The sequence below is a fragment of the Musa acuminata genome, chromosome BXJ2-11 (genome assembly GCF_036884655.1).
Source record: "Musa acuminata AAA Group cultivar baxijiao chromosome BXJ2-11, Cavendish_Baxijiao_AAA, whole genome shotgun sequence".
NCBI classification, from domain to species: domain Eukaryota; kingdom Viridiplantae; phylum Streptophyta; class Magnoliopsida; order Zingiberales; family Musaceae; genus Musa; species Musa acuminata.
The window spans coordinates 3,852,410-3,872,712 of record NC_088348.1 but is presented as its reverse complement, the minus strand read 5'-3'; the positions used below and the strand labels follow the sequence as shown (position 1 = coordinate 3,872,712).

Sequence of the window (20,303 nt, the reverse complement as noted above, 5' to 3'; positions counted from 1 at the left end):
CGCCGACCAATCACGTTGGCGACAAGGCGATAGCTACGCTCGGTTTCTTACAGATAAGGCTTTGAAGGCGATGTCATTATCTTCTTTAAACATAACAGATAAGATCATTGGAAGACTCATCGGCACAAAAATTGTCGCTTTCTTTAGGTGAAGGATGAAACTTCGAGAGGTGCATTCAAAGAAAGACGAATATTTTCTTCGGTAATTTCGGATATAATTTATTTGGACTATCGTATTAAATGATATTAATGATAGTGTCTATCCAAAACCTTGCGATGATGCCACCAAATGATTCCAATCATTGACGTCAATAATTTGGAGGGTGAGATCAAGAAGCAATCCATGCACGCACTTCTTTTTCTTAGGATGGGTGGAATGCCACCTAATAGTCCAATTCATGGATGCATCGATTAGGGCTTAAATATTGGCAGTGGCGGATGGCGACACAGACAAGGCAGGAATTCTCCATGTCAGGTTTTTGACTTGCACCGACGCTGGCGTGTCTCTATTCTTCCTCCTCTCCTCTCCTCTCCTCCGATCGCTCGTACCTTCGGCCTCTTCAGCAATCTGTATGGTCGTTTCCTGAATGAGGAATCCGTCGCCGTCTGCCTCCTGTCTGTATCCTCCCTCGCTCTCGCTCTCTTTCGCTTTCTTCATCTTTCGCTACCAGCTCTGTTCCCTCTCGTCATCACCGCTAGTTGCTCAATTTAGGTTTATATATCGAAAAGATCGATTCTTTCGCTGTTGATTCCATTTCTCTGATTCCAAGAGGCTCAAAGGTGAGGCCTTTAGGATTTTCCTTGAACGATGGGCGTCGATATCCGAGAAAGATGCCGTCTTCTCGTACTGTGTCCTAGGTTTCTCGATTCTTTTTGCTCGGGTTTCCATTTTTTTTGTCTGTTTTTTCCCCCAGAATTTAGTCTTTGTCAACGGGGACTGTAGGGCTGGGGTTTCCTGGCTTTTCAGCAATTTATAAAAGCGAAGTAAAATCTGTGAATTCTAATACACTGTTTATTGGCTTTGTTTTTTGAGTTTCTTTCTGTGTGGTTGTTTGATTGATTTCATTGGTGGATTGATCTCTGATTTCCGATTCTTATAGTGTACTAGTGAAGAAAAGGTGTTCATCATGCTACGGCGTTTTGATTATTTGATGAGCGTAGGAGCTCATTTGGGGTTTAATTTGTTATCGTCTCCTTTGTTGGAGATCTTTCTTAGAAAAGAAGAGAACTTCATTAATAATTAGCGACAGACTAGGTTTTTTGTTAGCCTCATTCGTTGAACTTCTCGCAATGTTTCTTCTTTGCTTGCTTTATATTTCCTCCGAATTGGCTTATTTCGATTATGGAAATAATTGATCTCAGGTTTCTGCATCAGCTTCTTGTTTCTTGGAATAATGCTTGAGTTGTTTTTCAATCTGGTTGCCCAGAGGAGTCGTAGCATAGTCATTGTTTGCTTGACGTTGTTTTTGATTGATACTCATCTTTGGACCATTTACATGATCTCTTCATTGGATGTTCCATATTTTAGAGCTTTCTTGAGATTTCATCTTGTGACCATAATTACTGTTTATTTTTGCTCTGTTTTCATTATTTGTTGAGGTTTCATATCTCAATATGCAGAATTACATGTGATAAGATGATTCTGTTTGATTTGTTTGATGTAATCTTGTAGGTACATTTGGCTAGTTTGACAAAGAATTCATTTACCTGTAGACCGCTAAAGACTTGGTCAATTAATTGTACGTGAAAAATTAAGGAAGATGGGTTCTGAAGGGCCCTCCACGGTAACCATTCATGTTACTGGATTTAAGAAATTCCACGGGGTATCTGAGAATCCAACAGAGATAATTGTCACAAATCTGAAGGGGTTCATGCAAAAGAAAGGATTTTCAGAGGGTCTTGTTCTTGGTAGTTGCAATGTTCTCGAGACAGCTGGAGAGGGGGCGCTTCCTCATCTTCATGAAGTATTTCAGTCTGTTGTTGCTGGGCAAAATAATGAAACATCCAATGGGGGCCAAATCATCTGGGTATTTCTCTCGCTTTACGTCTGGTATCTTTTGAAACAGGAATAGTGGTGGTACAATTATCACAAAATATGATTATGCTGATTTTAATAGGTGTTTATAAACTTCTTGTGTTTATTGTTCTTATCTTTTGTTTTACTCCCAAGAATTCTGCCATCATGGAGCCTGTTCTCTTTTAACAAAAGAAGAGCTTGTTGTCTTTCTTATGAATGAATACCTTACCTGTTCTGGTGGTCTTACAGTTCCATATGTTTAATATTCTGCTTTGACATTGCAGCTGTAGTTGAATTGATAATATCTGGGTTTTGGTCAAAAGATATGGTGCATGGTTGCTTTTTAAACATCTCAGTAGGTAGTATAATAGTTCTATTAGGTTGATCAACAAATCTTGTTGGTACAATAGCTATTGAGACACTTTGTCCTCCCTGTATTCATCATTACTCACGCAAGTAACCAGATAATATTTTCCATCTCAGACAAAATGACTGAGAAAATATGGGAAGAAATAAATCAAGAGAAAACCAGGGTGTAAAATTTAGTTTCAGTCCTATAAAAAATTTCACTGAACAACTCTTGGTGCAGAACCATCATACTTTGTCTCTTCTCTATTCCAAGAACCTTTTTGCTAGGCATTCTGCTTGTTGGACTTGAGAAATTGGAGCTTGTTCATTTTAGAAGTTCAATTATGATTATCATGAAGTAAAGCAACTGGAACCAGACTTGAAACCTGCAAATGTTTTTGCTAAGTTAAAATAAGACCTGGATTGAGTAATGCAATCAAGTCATTTACTTGCTGACTTAACCTGGTTTCTCTTTCAGTTATGTCTTCACACTTTTTCTTCTTTTTTTTGTTATGTTGTTTTATCAGCTGCATCTTGGAGTAAATAGTGGTGCTACAAGGTTTGCTATTGAGAATCAAGCAGTCAATGAGGCAACCTTTCGCTGTCCAGATGAGATGGGATGGAAGCCTCAGGTCATATGTGCTTTGCTGTTTTTCATTGCTTGAGTTACTCTTATATTTGTACATCATACTTTTGCACGATGACTCTTCTGTAAACAATTGCCTTTTGTTCACCATGCAGAAAGTTGCAATTGTACCTTCTGATGGAAGCATCTCACAGGTTCGAGAGGTATGCTGACCATTGTGGCTGTAGTATGACAACTTCTTCATTGACGTTTAGTTTTTTTTTCTTTCAGATCATGATTACCTGCTCTTTTGGAAACATCATGATCTTTAAGAGTTATGTAAAATGGTATGGAATAAATTATTGGATGAATATCAAACTTCTTAGTTGAGATATGTATAATCACTGAGAACAACTTCACTAGAAGTCCCAAAGACATTCATTAGTTGATTTCATTAAACTAGATTTATTATTGTAGCTCCTCTTTCTCAGTATACCCACATCAGTACATGCTGTTCTGCTATACACATATTTATGAGCACACAGACTTTTGCAGGATCTAAATCGTTGTGTTTGCTCTGGGGATAGAAACAGATCAATTGTTTAAGTCCATCTAAATTATAGGCCTACTAGATCTATCGGGATGAGATATAACACCATTGTAATTCATTATTAGAGGAAGGACATAATAAGAGTAAGTAGAAGAAGAAGAAAGAAAGAATAAAAAGCTGAAATATAAAAAGCTGAAGATGGGAATAAAACAAATGATTATACAAACCAAAAAAGAAGTAAGATTCTCTAGCACACAGAAAAGTCCGACATCATGAAGTAGAAGAGCACTTAAAACAGGTTTCTTTTCCATTTAGAAAATTCTGGTTTTTCTTTCTTTCCACACGATTCAATGCCAACACATCAAATCTATTAACTTCTCCTTTCCTTTGATTTTGGATATTTTTCATCCCATGCAAATCCTAATATGTCATTAAAACTATTTAGATTAACATATAGAATCCGACCTCTAAATAAACAATCCATTTAAAATTTTCAACTCAACAGTACATAAAGTATGGTTCTTTCGACTGCATTATGATCACGAGACACACTACCTTGTTTTCTTTTCCTCAACAACATTCTTGTGATTGATCTGTATTCAGTTACTAACCAAGAGAAGAATGAAGTGATTGGATGGAAAACAATAACTTTCAGTTTATCACTAGGTTACCTCATCTGGATTTCCTTCCGACACATTTCCATGTAAAGGATTGATTCTGGCAGCATAAACAAATTTATTCAAATGCAGGTTCTCACTGAAGATGCCATATATATGTTATGGTTACTATAATCTTCTCATGAAGTTTCAGTTAGTGAAATGAAAGGAACTTTTATCAACATGGCTAGTGTTATTTGGCCAACTTTGATCTATTGCTGGCTTTCCTCCATTAGTAAGAGAAAATATGTGTTGTAAATTTTAACTTCCTGATGGAGATTGAAATTGCTAAGTAGCTGTGGTAAGTGTTCAAAATTGTCATTTTGAACTCCAATGGACATAATCAGCAGCAAATGTAGTCTCCCATCCGTCAGATATGAGTTCCTTAGTCTTTCTTTCTTTTCTTTTGTTTCTTTTTCATTTTTATTCATTTTTCATCTTTTTAACTAGAAAGGGTTGAATATTTTGGATTAGGAACCTGGGAATTGATTTCAGACATTTAGCATCAGATATGGTATCTTTTTTCTTGTTTTTCCTAATTTGGGGAGAAGTGGGAACTTGGAGTTGCTTTGGTATTCAATTTTTATCATCTGTGTTGGATGTCCATGGAAATTTCAGGTGCTTAGCAAGAAGATGGACATTCACCAACCTCTTCTAGATTTTCTATTCTATTGGGAGAAGAGGACTTTTCTGGTTTTTGGGTTTCTGAAAATTTATCTACAAGTTTGCATCATCAACACTGGAAATAGTTGAATTACATTGCTGCACTATGTCCTTGTGTTTATCGTCCTTGTATGCATCTTCTGCATCAGACAATTCTATGCACATAAGAATCTGATTCTTGTGTCATTTGACTAAAAAAAGAATCTGATTCTATTCTTCTGTACTTTTACCTTTATACTCGACAGATAGATCGAAGTTATTCAATTTTTTGTCATGTCTGTCCTAATCAATGTACTAACAAGGATCCCTTAGTGATCTCTTAGGCTTATATTAACTTTCCCATGCATATTTTACTTGTGGACTTTGACCAAAATGTTCTTGTGATTCTCTGTTGTAGTTCTATTGTGATCTAGCAAACTCTAGTTGATCCAATATGATGTACTGTAATCAGCAGCAAGTCCTAATATGGAATTTCATCCCAACTTATGGTTAGATAACTGTAGGTTACCTTTTAATCTTACACACCAATCAACTGATTGATACTCTGTTTTGTCTTCTCCTGGCGTGGCTCAGGGCCTGCCTCCCTAAAGTCACAAGTAATTGTGTCATTCAATTCACTGAACATGGTTTAACAAATATATAGATCATGAATCCATGGAAGTTAGAACTTTTAAGCTTAAGCATTTTACAAATCTTTTTAGGCTTGAATTTTGATTAAATATGAAGGTTAAATGTGTTGACACACCTAGATCACCTCTAGGTGTCCTGTATGCAATCACCAAGTGGAAACACACTTCACTGTAGTTACTGGAGCATCAGGACATTTATTTTCCATATTTGGGTTATTTGGCCTTGACCATATAATCCTAGTTATGTGAGTCACATATCTGGCTATGAGAGCATTAGCTGATCTTAGATGTTTGCAAACTTGGATGTTCTTGGATCCATGGCTCGCACACCTACCATAAGCCAAGCATATCTGATGTTGATCTGCACTTTAAATCTTAAGTGCTGACTTAGCGTGTTCTTGCAAGCATTTACTGTCTTGCATAAGACTGTTCTTTCATTTTTCTTTTTCTTTTTCTTTTTATTTTTTTTCTATTCTTTTGGGAATACCTAAATGAACAACTGTGTCTTTCACAAAAACATCCATAGAGTTTACGGTTGTACAGATAGCATAACTATTTTCTGAGCACTTTACATGCCATTACTGTTTGTCTTCTCTGATCAAATATTGAAGGAAGTCTATGTTTCATTTGGAAACAAATATCAGTTTAATGTTTCCCATTGGACTGCTGTTGCAGACTTCTCTTCCTGTCAACGAAATTGTTAAGAACTTGTCGAAGATGGGATATGATGTAATGCCTTCTGATGATGCTGGTCGATTCGTTTGCAACTTTGTGTACTACCATTCTCTGTGGTTTGCTGAGCGCAACAGAATCAAGTCTCTCTTTGTGCATGTTCCCCTGTTCTCGACAATTGATGAGGAAACCCAGATGGAGTTTGCTGCTTCCCTTTTGAAAGTGCTTGCCTCGCTTCACTAGTACTACTCTCATCTTCTCATCGAGTCAGGTCCCCATAAATAGTGTCTCTCTTATTTGGACCTGTCGACATGTCTTGAAGTACAATCGACTTATGGCATCCTCACCTCGCGGACGATAAACAGACAATATAATTCCTCTAAAAGGGGGTATTTTGTGTGTAATTGCTGTGTTCTTCTGTGCAGAAAGATGGTGGATGGAATTGAACATTGCTTCAAGGGTTGCCTCTTTGTGTATTGTTTGTGAGTAGATCTTGCTCTTGAGTCTTAAATGTGCTTTTGTGTTGTATGACTTACCCAATGTGCAGACTGGTATAAACCTCTTACCTCCTCCAGACTAATTCTCATCATCCTCAGTCTTACATATTGCTTTTTTTTTCTCTAATTATTGCAAAATATTTCCTTTTTTTTTTTTTTTTTGACAAAGTGAGTCTATCCAAATGATTTTTTCTTGTTTAGAGAATGCAACTAGGATGTGTCCATGCTCTAGCTTCTTATGCTAGAATTGATGGTGTCTACCCAATTACCATGCTCTCATGCAATATCCTCAATATTAAGTCTTAATATGTTTCCTTACTCCAAAAAAAATGAATGAATAAAACAGGAGACAACATGTAAACCAATTGTTGGCCCTCCCATACCCTATCAATTGCTAGCCTTGTTGGTCCTACCATACACTTTGATGTTCCTGATGTAGGCTTGATGTCTTCAACTCATAGGCCCTCCCAATAATATTTTTGTCTTGTAAATTATATCATTAACTTTAATGTTTAGTTGGATATTCACTTGTGGCTGAGTAGTCTCTCAAAAAGTTACGAATGTTAACAAGCTAAAAAAATTTAACATAATCGATCGCAAAATAGATCGAGGGTTATGTCATGTCACTGATAATCAACATAAAATTATATCAAATTATATATATAACTTAATAATGAAAAAGAATTTATGTAGCTAGCACTAAAGAGTCGGAACATTATGATTTATTATTGTTGTATAAGAAGATATGAAACAACTAATTCATGAACATAACATTAACATTTTGAATTAGATGATATCCTTGGCCTCTAATTCTTTATATATAACATTGGTCCTTTGCAACATGGAAGAATAGAGTTCAAAAGACTCAGAGATAATCTCTCTAAATATAAAGGTAAGATTGTATATATTAATTCTTGTGTGCACAAAGCTTATCATTATTTTAGTTATACTTAATATAGTTTCAATCTTGAGGAAATCCACTCTCCTCTATATAATTCTCATTCTTAGTATGTTGTAAGCTGAGTCACTCATACTCGCATGTCCAAGTGCCGAGTACATCAATCATACATCCTTAGCTACAACAAAGAACTTCCAAGTGGTCGATATCAGACAGAGAGAAACGAGTTAGAATAATGTCACCAATCGGCATTTCTCCTACTTCTTCTTCGTCCTCTTCTCCTTCTTCCACGGAGAACACAGTATAACAGCTAAAATCCAGAAGCCAGCGGTGGGTGGCACAGTGTGTGCGCGCGCTCTAAAAGAAAGCTTCCTCGCCTTTATGAGCTTTTGTATGGTCGTATTGCTCCCTTTATGTGCCGGGACACTCTTTGTGCAGCTTTACACACGCAGCATTCCTCTCATCTTTAGCAGCAGAAAGAATCTGCCATAAAGAACACTCCACCCATCTCCCTCTCATGCTTACACAATTCCCTTAATGTGTACTTACTCACACCATCATCTCCCTTAACAATTCTAACCAATCCTCTAAACTCGATCTAAATTCTATCACGATGCCTTGATTTCAGTAGTAAAGTTGAGCCTTTTATGTGATGAAATTTGCTTTGGATAAACTAGTACGAGTTGCTTTCCTGCTTTGGGAGTATTGTAGTAGATCTTTTATCTTAGCCTGGAGACCGAGGCATTGATTCTGCATGCTTATAATTGTCTGCTTCTCTCCAATGATTGACGAGCATAGAGAGGACCACCTTCTTTGCTGTGTGTGTGTGTGTCTTGTAACCTGCATCTGTAAATGAAGGATTTTGCTGTGTAGTAAATTCTTGTATCGGAGGCTTCCACTGACACAGCTGAAGGAAGTAAAAGGCAGCACTCTTTTCAGGAGATTGTCTCTGAAAGAGGTTTAACCTTTCCCTGACAGAGTTCTCGGTTGTGTTAGTTAATGTTCTTGGTATATTGCAATCAATAAAGGAAATGGAAGCAGTATAATATTGGAATATACTTTGTCCCGAGGGAAATAAAGGCAAAGGAAATGGGCATATGGGATGCCATGTCGAGAACTCTCAAGATCATCAACTTCTACAGCATCTTCTTGTCCAAATGTAGGTCAGGAATATTTTGTATAGTCCCCAATGAGGGGAATCGTGCATGGGTGACGACGCCCACCAAAAGGCAGCACACCCATGACCTTATAATTTCCTCACTCTATCCTCCCACAGTTCTTCAAAGAGAAGCACAAACAGCAAAAGGAGCAAGAGAGAGAGAGGCAAGCGTGAGGGTAAAGGGAGGCTTAGTGGTGTTGGCTTTCCGAGTGTAGCTCGTGCACCGGCCCACACAAATCTATCATGCCCATTGCCATGATCATTACGCTTGCTCCTGCATGAGCTACAGAGAGAGAGAGAGAGAGAGAGAGAGAGAGAGAGAGAGAGAGAGAGAGAGAGAGAGAGGAACTACACTTTCACTGTATCTCAAATCGCTTTCGGTTCGCCGTCGAAACACGCATTCGCTTTGCCTCAACTCTAACCTGCCTCGTGAGTGAAGAAGCTAAAGCTAAAGGCACTTAATGGTTCATCCTTCTCATTAATACTCATCCACGATTGCGATCTTCATGGACTTCTCCAGGCACAAAAGCTCACGCGCCCACAAGCACACTAACTTCGCCTTTTCTGCACTAAAGAACAAGGTGGGCAACTTCCATGCATGCTCACTTGTTTAGGTTTGTGATCACTTCTTGCAGAGGAAATTTGAGCCTTCAACTTTCGGCAAACCATCATGAAGTTATCACGCAGCACTACCGTGCTCCATAAATTACTCCATTACTTGCTCTTGTCATGGCATCTTCATCGATTGGTTGCCACCATCAATAAGTCTGTGCAGTCTCTCTCATTCGTGAGCCGTGAAGTCCAACAAGCACTTGAATCCGAAACCCAAACCTGCATTGAGTAGCAGCGTTCGGCAATGCTGTGCGAGTGATAGTGCTATCTCAAGCATCATTCCAACGCAGCTGAACTCGACACTCTTCTTTATACCGTCCTGAGGCTAACTTACGTAGCACTATAATGCATTGAATGTGGTTCTTGCCATATATGCAGACCACACTTTGTTTAGGTTTATTTGATTTCCATGCATAAGCTTTGGTTGGCGTCAACAACTAAGCAGTGTAATGTTAGACGTACGTTCTAAGAACTAAGCTTTCTTGCTTTACTAAGCGCAGATCTGAGGCTTTGTTTGCATGATTCTTGTTCATGCATGCAGGAAGCTCTTTGGATTTTGCTGAAACTTTAGGAAGATGGAGAAGGCTTTTCCCAGCAAGCTAATGATGAGTACAAAACAAGCTTCGTTTTAGGATCACTATTACATCGAGTATAAGGCCATATATCTCTATATAGCGCTTCTGTTGCAGTGTACATTCACGGTGATTTCTACTGTAACATCCTCAGTAGCACCTATCTGAATCGATGTCCGTTATGGAGCGAGGAAGCCCCTGCAACAAGCAGGAGACGGGAGGGATCGTTAGCGTCTGCGACTCGCCGTACACGTTCCAGCAGAAGGGGTCTGCAATGGCGTCGCCCTGCGCGGGGAGCAGCTCCACGTCCGTCAGCGTGATGTTGGTGCAGGGAACGGCGTCGCTGCAGCCGAAATGGATGGGGGGGCTCCTGGTGTCGTAGCTGCCCTTGATGCCGGCGTAGGAGACGTCCGATACGTACACCGCCGACGTCTGGTTCTTGCACACCTTGGTGAGGCAGTAGTACTGGTTGATGATGATGGGATTCCTCACGGTGTCCATGCGTATGTTCTCAAAGCTGACCCATGACACCGACCCCGACCCACCCTGCCACGTCTTGATCCTGACGCCATTGTCCGAGTGCTTGATCACCGAGTCCTTCACTGTTACATTGGTCACGCAAGCCCGCGTGTTCTGCTTCCCCAGGCTACCAATGCTGAACGGAGAAACCAAGCTCCGGTGAGCAGAGGAAGAACGAAGCCGAGAAGTTGTATCTTGCAGCGTACCTGATGCCATGGCTCGGTCCGCATGTGAGATTACGTATGTGTATGTTGGTGCTGCCGGCTCCAATGGAGACGCAGTCGTCACCTGTCGAGGAGATGAGTTCGGCTGCGGAAGAGCTGAGGAGACGACGACGAAGAAGAAGAAGAAGTCGTCACTTACCGCTGGAGATGACCGAGTTGTAGATTCCCACGTCGACGCTGTTCTCCACGTGAATGCCGTCGGTGTTGGGGCTGAGAGCGGGCGAGTTGATTAAGATGGCGTCCACGGTGACGTTCCTGCAGTTGTCGAATCGGAAATGGAACTGAGGGCTGTTATGGATTCTGATTCCGTGCACTGCTAGATTTGAGCTCATGAAGAATCTAAAAGCCTGCAAACAAAGGAACAACAAGGTCAACATTCTCGAACGAATCCGAGGACATTAATTTGATTGAATTGTTGATCCGAGAGCTTACGACAGGGCTATCGCAGGGTCCGGGCAATGTCGTGTGGTTCCTTCCCTGTCATCCATCATCACAAGCTGAAATGGTTAATCATCTGCTAACACTACCATCTACTTGGTAGTCAATCTCCTCCTACCTTGTGGGGTTTGCAGGGGAGATCCCACCACTTGGCTCCTTTCCCATCGAAGAGTCCACCGCCTTGCAGCGTCAAGTCATTGGCTCTGTAGAACACGAGCCATTGCCGCCTGCTGGTGCCCTGAGGCCACGCGTCGGGGCCATCGGGTGGCATGATCGTTCCATCGACCTTCACACACAACTCCTCCACGCAGTCAATCGACAAGCCTCAGAACAAAGGCAGCAGCTGCAAGTCACTCTACTGCAATGCAGCGTACCTGAAGTGTGAGTTCACCGTGGCAAGGCCCTGCAAAGATGGTCGACCTGATCTTGAAGGCGTAGCCTTGCGGGACGAGGACGACGCCCGGCCCTTCCTCGCACGCGGAGTCCCACGCGCTCTTGAACGCCTCGGTGTCGTCGGACACTCCGTCTCCGACTGCTCCAAATGATAGCACATTGAGAACTGCAGAATTCGATGAGTTCGCATTAGCCCCTGCATCGACGAATGCAACAGGGTAGATGAGGTTGTAGAGCTCATAGTACCTGCAGTGGTAGGTTCAGGGGAGGGAGCGGGAGCGGAAGCGGGAGGCAGACTAATGGACGGGGACGGAGGCGGTTCAGAACCGTCCCGCTTTGGATGCTTCTTATGGTGGTGATGATGACTCCTCGCGTGCACGGGAATAGAGTAGAAGGTAGAGGAGATGAAGACAAGCAGAATGACCATCCTAGCGAGCTCCATTTGCGGCATTTGCCAGTTGATGCAGCGTAAGTGCAAGACCGGGAAGAGAATTGGAAGGGAGAGATGCAGAGTGCAAATGTTGGGCTGAGCAACTTTATAGACTGCAGGGGAGGTAGTGGCAGGGTCTTCCTTTGTGGTTCTTCTTCTGCTGCACCACGGATTATTCTAATGGCGGCAACCGACCAGCTCCATTTGGGCTTGGCTTTATGAGAATGTGGAGTCTAGTCCGCATATAATAGTTGAGAGAGAGAGAGAGCAGTGGTAGAACAGCCCCATGCTCTAGATATCCCTTTCACTTTCTTGGGACCCAAGCTTGGCCATCGGAGGGAAGGAGCAGATTCTGTAACATCAACTGAACCTCCTGCACAAGCTTCAGCAATGAGATCAAGATCACATTGAATTAGGTTCTGTTGCATAAAGAGCTCGAAACATCTCGTCCTCACCATGTCCTTCCATATCTGAGATGTGGTTGTTTGAGGTAGAAGATGTCACTGGCTGCAGTTGGTAGCTTCTGTGAGATCGAGGATGGTAGGTATTGAAACAGGATGTGGTAGGACGGCGGTCGGTGGAGTTCTGCGCATGCAACAAGTAGAGCTGCAGTCCATTGAGGAGCTTTCTCAGTAGAAATAAGTCTTTGGCCTGTCCAATAGCAACATGAGCTCAACAGCAAGTGGCCATGCATGCTTGCAATCTAAACATCTCTCATCCATTCTTCTTGCTTTCACAAGTTGGTCATCAGTCTGGATCATTTCTTCTTCTTCAGCTTCCTGACCATATTATTGAAGAGGAAGATGGTCCTGAAACTTGAGCAATGGAAGATGATTATGTTTGCCCTGTGCCTAACTCAGATCACAAGATATTAATATGTAAGACAGTGAAAAGGGAAGCATTGCATGTAAACCATGAAGAAGGGAATCACATCACTGAGAAGGCCCAGGTGACTTCTGGAGTCGAAAGAAAGCTACATCTGGTGACAGAATGACAATATTTGGACAACCTGATTTCAATTGGGTACACAGTTTGAATCTGAATCCATTCAATTATCTTGTTTGTTTGTCTCTAGATTGACAGAGAGCTAGTAATCAGACTCATGTCCCTGTCTGTAACAAAGTATATATCAACAAATGCTGATCAGCAAAATACAGTTTTGGTTCCATCAAATAATATCATACAATTATTCTTACTCCATTGGACAAAAATATCATATCCAAAAGTAATTCCCAAGAAATATTGTTCACAGCAAACAAAAGATTATGCTTGCATCCTAAGTATTATCTATATCTCCTTTGTCTCATAAAATTAGATGTTAATGTGAATAAGGAACTTGTTGGAAGAACTATGGATATCCCAGTAGGGCTCACAATCCATAGCAAACTTAATATTAATGTTTCTAAGACTCAACTCACTGATAACTATAGGAATCTAATCATCAACATTTTCATTCTGGGATCTGACTGTTTGGCTAATGATCTTTCGTAGTGTTCGGATATATTGTTTACCTTCTCTTATGATCCAAGGGAAAAAAGATCAACATTAACTTGGACTTCTCCAAAGTCAAGTTACTTCAGCGTTTGGTTACTCTAAAAATCAACCAGTAGAACTCTAATCAAACCATCAATTTTCCTTTAGAAGATCTTTTCACAGTAAATCAAATGCAAGACCTAGAAAGCAATCTCTAAGGTATTCAATTCCACTCAGGTAGTTCCAAAGGATCACTAAACCAAGAAGAATAGATCAGAAAGTTCAGATGATGCATGGATGGGGGAAGACCTACAAGCAACTATTTCCCTGACCTTCAAAAGCCACACACCAGAACCAGAGAACATTTTGGTCCATATTTCAAGAACTAAACAACAACAATATATATGCACTAATATAATGTTACAATTTTTCAGAAAAAACCAAAAGGTTAGTAGATAACAACCATCGAGGTTTTTGGAGAACGGAAAACCATCTTTTAGACCAAGGACAAGGGAGTGACCATAATACACATGAAAACAGCACAGTTTTCTTTAGATCACCTGCTCCGTCAACTCACTAATCTCACTTGGAAATACCTCTCTTTACTAGGTTAGATGCATGCAACTTTCCTCAGGTAATCATCCTATCAACAACTTATAATCCTAAGAAAGCACACTGCTTTCTAGCATGCTCTGGTATCAACTTCGCTACTATCTCCATCGGCACTCCCTTCAACTCTGATTAAGAAATAAAGCAAATAAATATATCAGATTGTAAAATATGATAACAAGAAAATTACTTGATGGATCATTATTATCTCTACCAAGACTCTCACCATGAGGCTTGAAATTAAAAAGAGGAGGCAGAAAACGGCCATTTGGCAGCCGAGTATCCGAATCTCGAAGCTCATCGAAAAATGGATGAATTAGTGCTTCTAACTGTACCCATGAAAGAGAAGAAAACTAAATATGTTGAACATGCCACGATCATAAAATTCTTAGAAAAGGAAGTCTACTCACAGCAGTGCATCGCAGATTTGGAGAGTACTGTAAAAGCCTAGATACGAGATCAACAGCTTCAGGAGGCATTCGCTTATGGAAGATCTGATTAAAGTAAATGATCTGATTAGAATTCACCATCAGACAAAAATAAAATCAACTATGTAGATATACATGGGAAATCATCCGAAGTTAAAAACTTCGCAGAAAATATAGTTACATACCTTGTGCCAAGGGTGAGCTTTAATTTGGGGGAACTTAAACTCAGTGTAATTTGGGTTCATGCATTTAATTTCTTCTCTTGTGGGGGTACCTAAAACCTGCAATTGCAAGATTACATGAATGAAGAGTAAACGAAAGGATTAGCAGTTGATATCAAGTCAAGAACACAAAATAGAACATACCTTAATTATTTCAACCAGCTGGTCAACTCCACTTTCACCAGGAAAGAGAGGCTGTTTGAATGACGAATCATGTTAGTTTGCCAAATAATGCTTAAGAAATAGAATCCAATACAGAACATTATGCTACTATAGTGTATTTGTATAAACTGAGGTTATCACCTGTCCTAGCAGAAGTTCAGCAAGAACGCAACCAGCAGACCAGATGTCAATTGCTGAAGTATATTCAGTTGCCCCAAAAATAAGCTCAGGAGCTCTATAGTATCTGGAACAGATGTATGATATATTTGGTTCCCCTTTCACCTATCAAAGCATAAAAAAGCTTGAAAATTAAGGTTTCTAAAACATTAAAAATGACAACCATGATTCTGGAGACGAACTAAATTACCAACACTTTTGCACTCCCAAAGTCACATAATTTCAATTGATGAGTATGTGGGTTAACCTGTTACAGAATGCGAAGCAGCACATCAGTAAAAAGCACCACTTCCTTGTAAATAAGTGGTTCCAAAAATATATCAGAAACTAACAACATATTTCAATGCTACAGAGATAACATAATGGCAAGATTTTAGCAATCAACACTATCAAACTGTCAAGTTTGTTGTTTTGAGGTTATCCTGGTGGTTGCAAAGCAAATTAGATTCAAAATAAATAAATTAAAAGCAAGAATTGTGTTAGCAAATACCAGAAGATTTTGGGGCTTAATATCTCTGTGGCACACTCCAATACTACCATGTATGTATGCCAACGCTCTACATATCTGTTAAAAGAAGAAAATCAAATTGTATCAACAGACCTAAAATTACATTAAACAAAAAGGGTAACCAGCAAAATTTTGAACTGATCAGTTTCTCAACCATAGTCAAATTTCTTTCTGAGTTATCGCTCATTTTCACTATTTTCTAGTATCAATAAATAGAATATTGGCACTAGTCTTGCCAGCTTATAAGTGAGTAACAATATTAAGAACTACTAGATTTATAAATTACCAAACAAGCTAAAAGGCCATCATGTTGTGTACCATTATTATACTGGAAATAAAAAATGAAGTCACTCTTAATCAAAGGCAGAAATGACACCATTATGAGCTCAAACTTACCTGGTACATGTACAGCTTCACATATATTAGCGGCATACGTTGGTTCATCTTGTTGTAGTGTTTGATAACACGATGAACTGTCTCCGGTACATATTCAAGTACCAAATTGAGATACAATTCATCCTTCTCAGTTGTTGAAAAGAAGCAATGCTTCAGACAGACAACATTTGGATGGTCAAGAAGGCGCATGGTTTGCAGCTCACGGTTTTTGTACCTCTTATCTTGAAGAACCTTCTTTATAGCTACGGTTTCACCTGTCTCTAGACATTTGGCCTATTAAAAGGACAAAAGATCATGGTGTTACCGAAACAATTTCATAATCCATCACGTCAGTATACATCAATGACATATATAACATCATGGAAGTGTGCTCATGCTAAATCAGATAACCATGCAATGCACTACTTACAAGCTAAAGTGTCTTGCAATCAGAATTTAAAAGTCCCTATAGTGAAGCATGATGAGAACTTTTGTAGTCTGAAATAATCACCAAACTGACCTGAAAAACAATTCCAAATGATCCATGTCCTACAACACGCTCAGCCATGTAGCTTACTGTCTGCAGTTAAAAATCAGCGACTTATAAGATCAAGTTTCCAGAACATCAAAAAAATTTAGCAAAAGAAAACTACAACAAATAAAAAGGTTTTGAAATTTTTAAATTTTTGTGCTCAAAGGTCAGAGCAGTCAGGGTTGCATGCATAGGTTACTGCATCATAACCCCCTTAAACACAAAATATTTATTTGTATCAAAAGAAAAAATAAAGATAAAAATAAATGTCCTCAAAATCTCTTTTGTGTTTGCATACTGTGCTTACCTGCTTTGGTTGTCCATTTATCCCATTGACAGTAGTAACAATTATATGACCTGTTTCTGTCCCATTCCCATCAATCACTGTTGCTTCCACTTCCTGCATACATCACATGTCTCATTTGTCATATAGGTGGCACTTAATTTGATATCAATGTCATAGAGAATGCATGTCAGTAGTCAGAACCATGACAAGTGCTGACCATCTACCTTATCATCCCTTATTTTCATATCACTCATCTCATCAGGCAACCTGTCCATGCCAACACTAGTGCTACTGGTGATTTTCAACCTTGAAGGGGGCACCAAGCTCACTGAAGCCATTTATGTGTGATACAAATTAAGGAGAGTCCAATTGCAATGTACCCTAAGCACCTTTCTCCGAAAAAAGCTATCGTATACCTGTTGTCAAATATATAGAGGATATTAGTAAGCAGAACAAAAATGAAAAGACGATCTCAATTATTTTGCCTGACAGGCAAGACCTATAGCACTATATCTAAGACAAAAACCAACTGCACATATAAAAGCTACCAAAAAATTTGAACTAAAATCATTTTGCAGAAGGAAGCTACACATGAATTACAGGCAGGGGAAAAAAAATACTGTGAACAAGTAAAACTTCTAGGTGAATTTCATATGACCAATCATACAGTTAATCAAATATGTGTCTCGTAAATTTAGTCCTTTATTCCTCTGGCTTCTCAGTAGGCATGAATATTTTGCTGTTAACCAAGGAGAGAGCAACATTAAAGCATATACACCACTCACAACTGCTATAATATATTATCAAGAGGTTCATTAAAGAATATCAGCAGTCACTTCCCAAGCTGCACAACCAAAAGGTACGCAATTTTTTTCAACCGACCAAATTATGAAAGTGGTAAACAATTACTTTTCCAGAAAAGAGCAAATATATTAACTACTTCATAATACTAGTAAAACCAAGATCCTGTACATCAAATCACGGAATGGAATACAAATCAAAGGGCCAGTCCCCTCTCTAAAACAAGCCTGAGTTGTAAATCCTCTCATAGCTTCCTAACCAATTTGTTGCTCTATTACCTTCCTAATAACATGAGAAACTTCAACTTCCTCAAAAGATGCAAAATAACTGAAATAACCCCTTACAACATTCACAGTACTCCAAGTTGTTTGTATTCTCTAGTTTAATATGTCAACCTTTTACAAAGTTAAATGGTGGTAAAAGATTCATATAACTGGCCCCAAATAGATGGAACATTACAACTTAACGTTATTGTTGTTGAATATCTCAACCACAATATTGGCATCAATTTCAATCTAAATATCTGTTCACCCTCTGCTATCACATACTAGTTTCATCCAACTTCAATAGCTGAGTTAACTTATAAATTATCGGCACCCAAGCAACACATGCTCATTCTGTTCAAATCCAAAGCCAAAGTAACCTGTCAAATAAATTTAGCAAGTGATCTAAAATACTTCTCAACTGTCAAGTTAAATCAAAGACTTATTCTGACGATCACCCATAACAATTTCTGAAGAACATTGTCCGCTACAGGTACTCAATTATATACACCAAGTCTAAAGCCTCGTGGTTACTGGCCTTGATTTTCACGCTCTAGCACACTCATGTCTGATCACCAGTGGCGCTACATCAGAAACATCAACCAATTTATAGCCCAAACCATAAGATGAAACAATGGTCCGCAGGCAAATAATAATAGATCATCTTCTCTAATGTAAATCTCACAGTAAACCTTGACCGTGCTTACCGTTAGCTAAAATGTGGGTAAGAGAATCCAATATCAACCATCTCCAACTTGCCAGAAAACTACATTACCTTTTTCTCTTCGGAGAACTACAAATAAAGCAAGAAAAGAACAACATTTCTACAAAAGATTGAGAGGATCACATGAATAAAGAAGAACAGCATGGATTAATGCACCAAAAGACCTGCATTTCATTAGCCAAAGAGTCCAAAATTGCAGCTAAAAGCTACCAAATAATCTTTTTAAAAAACATATTTTTCTTTCAAGCAAATCTAAAGATCCACGCTCCCTTAATTAAAAGACAAAAACCAAGAAAAGTCCTATAAACCACAATATGACAAAATCTCGAGCAAAATCCCTCTACGTTACCAAAAAGACACACACAGCAACATCACCTCAGAACTCGGTGAACTGATGCCAAATCCAGGGGAGGAGCACAAGAAGTCGGATCATTTACTGGAAAACTCATGAAACCAAGTCTACAAAAAAAATTGTGAATGGCACAAACAAAATGCTCACAAGATCCAACCTTCGTCTCCAAATTCGCCAGCCCGATCGACCGCAACCAACAACATCAAACACGTGAAAAAAAGGCCAAACCCCAACTCGCCCCCTTCCTCCTTCCCTCCTCCACTGCGATGGCAAGACGGAGAACAGGAATCGAGGGTTTTAATCTCCTTCCCTGTCTCGCTTTTGGGTAGTATATGATTCTTTTTACTCCTCCCGATGACGGTCAAAAGAAAAGCCTCTCCCAAGTACTCATAACGTACCCTTTCTTTGACCGCTCCGGCTTTAAACTCCAACCCACCCCCAAATAATATTGTAATAGCAATAATAATAATGTAATAATTATTTTTCCTTCGTAATTTTGCGCGGCCCTTTTCCCTATTATTAGCAAATTAAGAGTTAATGCGCCAGCGGAGCTCCTAATTCCGGCCTAATTTTGCGCCTAATAACCATAATACCCTCCTCTGATTTCGAAAATACAGGTCGAAGTTGATGGGCTGGAGTACCCAAAATACCCCCTCAACGGTTCTGATCCCATCTTTGATTTATTGCCCAACGATGCGAACGATCAGCATCGGACGGCCCAACGATCCAGATGACGACTGAGCCGGTGAAGGCTATTTCAGTAAATTGGGTCGGCTGTAGGTGGAAATGATTGGCTGCGATGGTCGCAACCTCGAACGGTCTGTCGCTGTCCCCTGCGCGGGCCCCACGATAGCCATACGGCCACATCTTCCTTTCCCATTTGAAGAACTCACCCGCTCGCGCACCTGCATTTAACGGATCATCAATGGGGCCCCACCGGTGTAACTGCAGGCCAAGAGGCAGGTACGAAGCGAGCGCCACGGTCGACTGCGCTCATTGCGGAGAGGGGTTATTTAGGCCGGGAGGGAGCAGGGTCTGGGCCGACCAGGTCCAAAAATCAAACCGGTCAACCTGTGGTCCGCGTGCCGTTTGACCGGACTGAGGCAAGGCAGGCCGTCGGATCGATAGCGTCGCCCGTGAGATTGGTGGGTATCTCGGAGTCAGTTGCCTCGATTCGAGGGAAGGCGTGGGCGTTCATTTTTCTGGAGATTCGTGCTGGAATCATTATGTGACCGCCGAATTGATGGAGCCTTATCCACGGCACACGAATGATTAATAACGCTGGTCTCGGTTTCGTTTTTTGAACCGAATCCGAATCCGAATCCGAATCCGAACCAGAGGCCGATTCGACTCGGAGACCAGGCCGCACCGGTGGACGAGTTCATAGGCACCGAATGATGCAACAGCTGACGTTAGTCGAGTGATACTTATCTTTGGCCTGCAAGATTTGAAATCGTCGGCTTATCTTATCTGATTATAATTATAATCGATTACTGTTGGGACGATTTTTGAGAATATTTTGTATCATTTTTTTTGTTCAAATTTTATTAA

The 20,303-nt window shown here is 40.1% G+C and overlaps 3 protein-coding genes across 5 annotated transcripts; 1 reads left to right on the top strand and 2 right to left on the bottom strand.

The window, feature by feature from the left end:
• Window positions 1–368: 368 nt before the first annotated feature.
• LOC135581821 (uncharacterized) lies at window positions 369–6,557 on the top strand. 3 transcript variants are annotated; one of them, XM_065134063.1, is made up of 5 exons: window positions 369–474; window positions 1,672–2,026; window positions 2,892–2,996; window positions 3,106–3,153; window positions 6,103–6,557. In XM_065134063.1, the coding sequence occupies exons 2-5, from the start codon at window positions 1,760–1,762 to the stop codon at window positions 6,340–6,342; spliced, it is 660 nt and encodes a 219-aa protein (XP_064990135.1). In that variant the 5' UTR covers window positions 369–474; window positions 1,672–1,759; the 3' UTR covers window positions 6,343–6,557. The 3 variants fall into 3 exon arrangements, with proteins under 3 accessions (XP_064990135.1, XP_064990133.1, XP_064990134.1); XM_065134061.1 differs by having other exon boundaries at window positions 393–614; XM_065134062.1 differs by lacking the exon at window positions 369–474 and adding an exon at window positions 626–779.
• Window positions 6,558–9,859: 3,302 nt separating this feature from the next.
• LOC135627217 (polygalacturonase At1g48100-like) lies at window positions 9,860–13,547 on the bottom strand. The gene is made up of 8 exons (XM_065133229.1): window positions 12,297–13,547; window positions 11,658–12,214; window positions 11,393–11,577; window positions 11,137–11,304; window positions 11,013–11,057; window positions 10,720–10,927; window positions 10,563–10,644; window positions 9,860–10,492 (listed from the first exon to the last, which is right to left on the bottom strand). The coding sequence occupies exons 2-8, from the start codon at window positions 11,860–11,862 to the stop codon at window positions 9,988–9,990; spliced, it is 1,398 nt and encodes a 465-aa protein (XP_064989301.1). The 5' UTR covers window positions 11,863–12,214; window positions 12,297–13,547; the 3' UTR covers window positions 9,860–9,987.
• Window positions 13,548–13,690: 143 nt separating this feature from the next.
• LOC135627218 (shaggy-related protein kinase alpha-like) lies at window positions 13,691–19,122 on the bottom strand. Its single transcript, XM_065133230.1, has 13 exons — window positions 18,910–19,122; window positions 16,837–17,028; window positions 16,634–16,726; window positions 16,315–16,374; window positions 15,816–16,088; window positions 15,402–15,476; window positions 15,102–15,158; window positions 14,876–15,016; window positions 14,717–14,767; window positions 14,537–14,632; window positions 14,334–14,417; window positions 14,150–14,252; window positions 13,691–14,051 (listed from the first exon to the last, which is right to left on the bottom strand). The coding sequence occupies exons 2-13, from the start codon at window positions 16,948–16,950 to the stop codon at window positions 13,969–13,971; spliced, it is 1,230 nt and encodes a 409-aa protein (XP_064989302.1). The 5' UTR covers window positions 16,951–17,028; window positions 18,910–19,122; the 3' UTR covers window positions 13,691–13,968.
• Window positions 19,123–20,303: the final 1,181 nt, after the last annotated feature.

Coding starts and splice junctions, on each gene's coding strand:
- LOC135581821 (XM_065134063.1), top strand. CDS start 1,760: ATGGGTTCTGAAGGGCCCTCCACGGTAACCATTCATGTTACTGGATTT. Junction 2,997..3,105: donor AGATGGGATGGAAGCCTCAG/GTCATATGTGCT, acceptor TTCACCATGCAG/AAAGTTGCAATTGTACCTTC. Junction 3,154..6,102: donor GCATCTCACAGGTTCGAGAG/GTATGCTGACCA, acceptor CTGCTGTTGCAG/ACTTCTCTTCCTGTCAACGA.
- LOC135627217 (XM_065133229.1), bottom strand. CDS start 11,862: ATGCCGCAAATGGAGCTCGCTAGGATGGTCATTCTGCTTGTCTTCATC. Junction 11,305..11,392: donor ACGGTGAACTCACACTTCAG/GTACGCTGCATT, acceptor TTGTGTGTGAAG/GTCGATGGAACGATCATGCC. Junction 11,058..11,136: donor TCCCCTGCAAACCCCACAAG/GTAGGAGGAGAT, acceptor GATGGATGACAG/GGAAGGAACCACACGACATT.
- LOC135627218 (XM_065133230.1), bottom strand. CDS start 16,950: ATGGCTTCAGTGAGCTTGGTGCCCCCTTCAAGGTTGAAAATCACCAGT. Junction 16,727..16,836: donor TGAAAATAAGGGATGATAAG/GTAGATGGTCAG, acceptor TGATGTATGCAG/GAAGTGGAAGCAACAGTGAT. Junction 16,089..16,314: donor CATTTGGAATTGTTTTTCAG/GTCAGTTTGGTG, acceptor TCCTTTTAATAG/GCCAAATGTCTAGAGACAGG.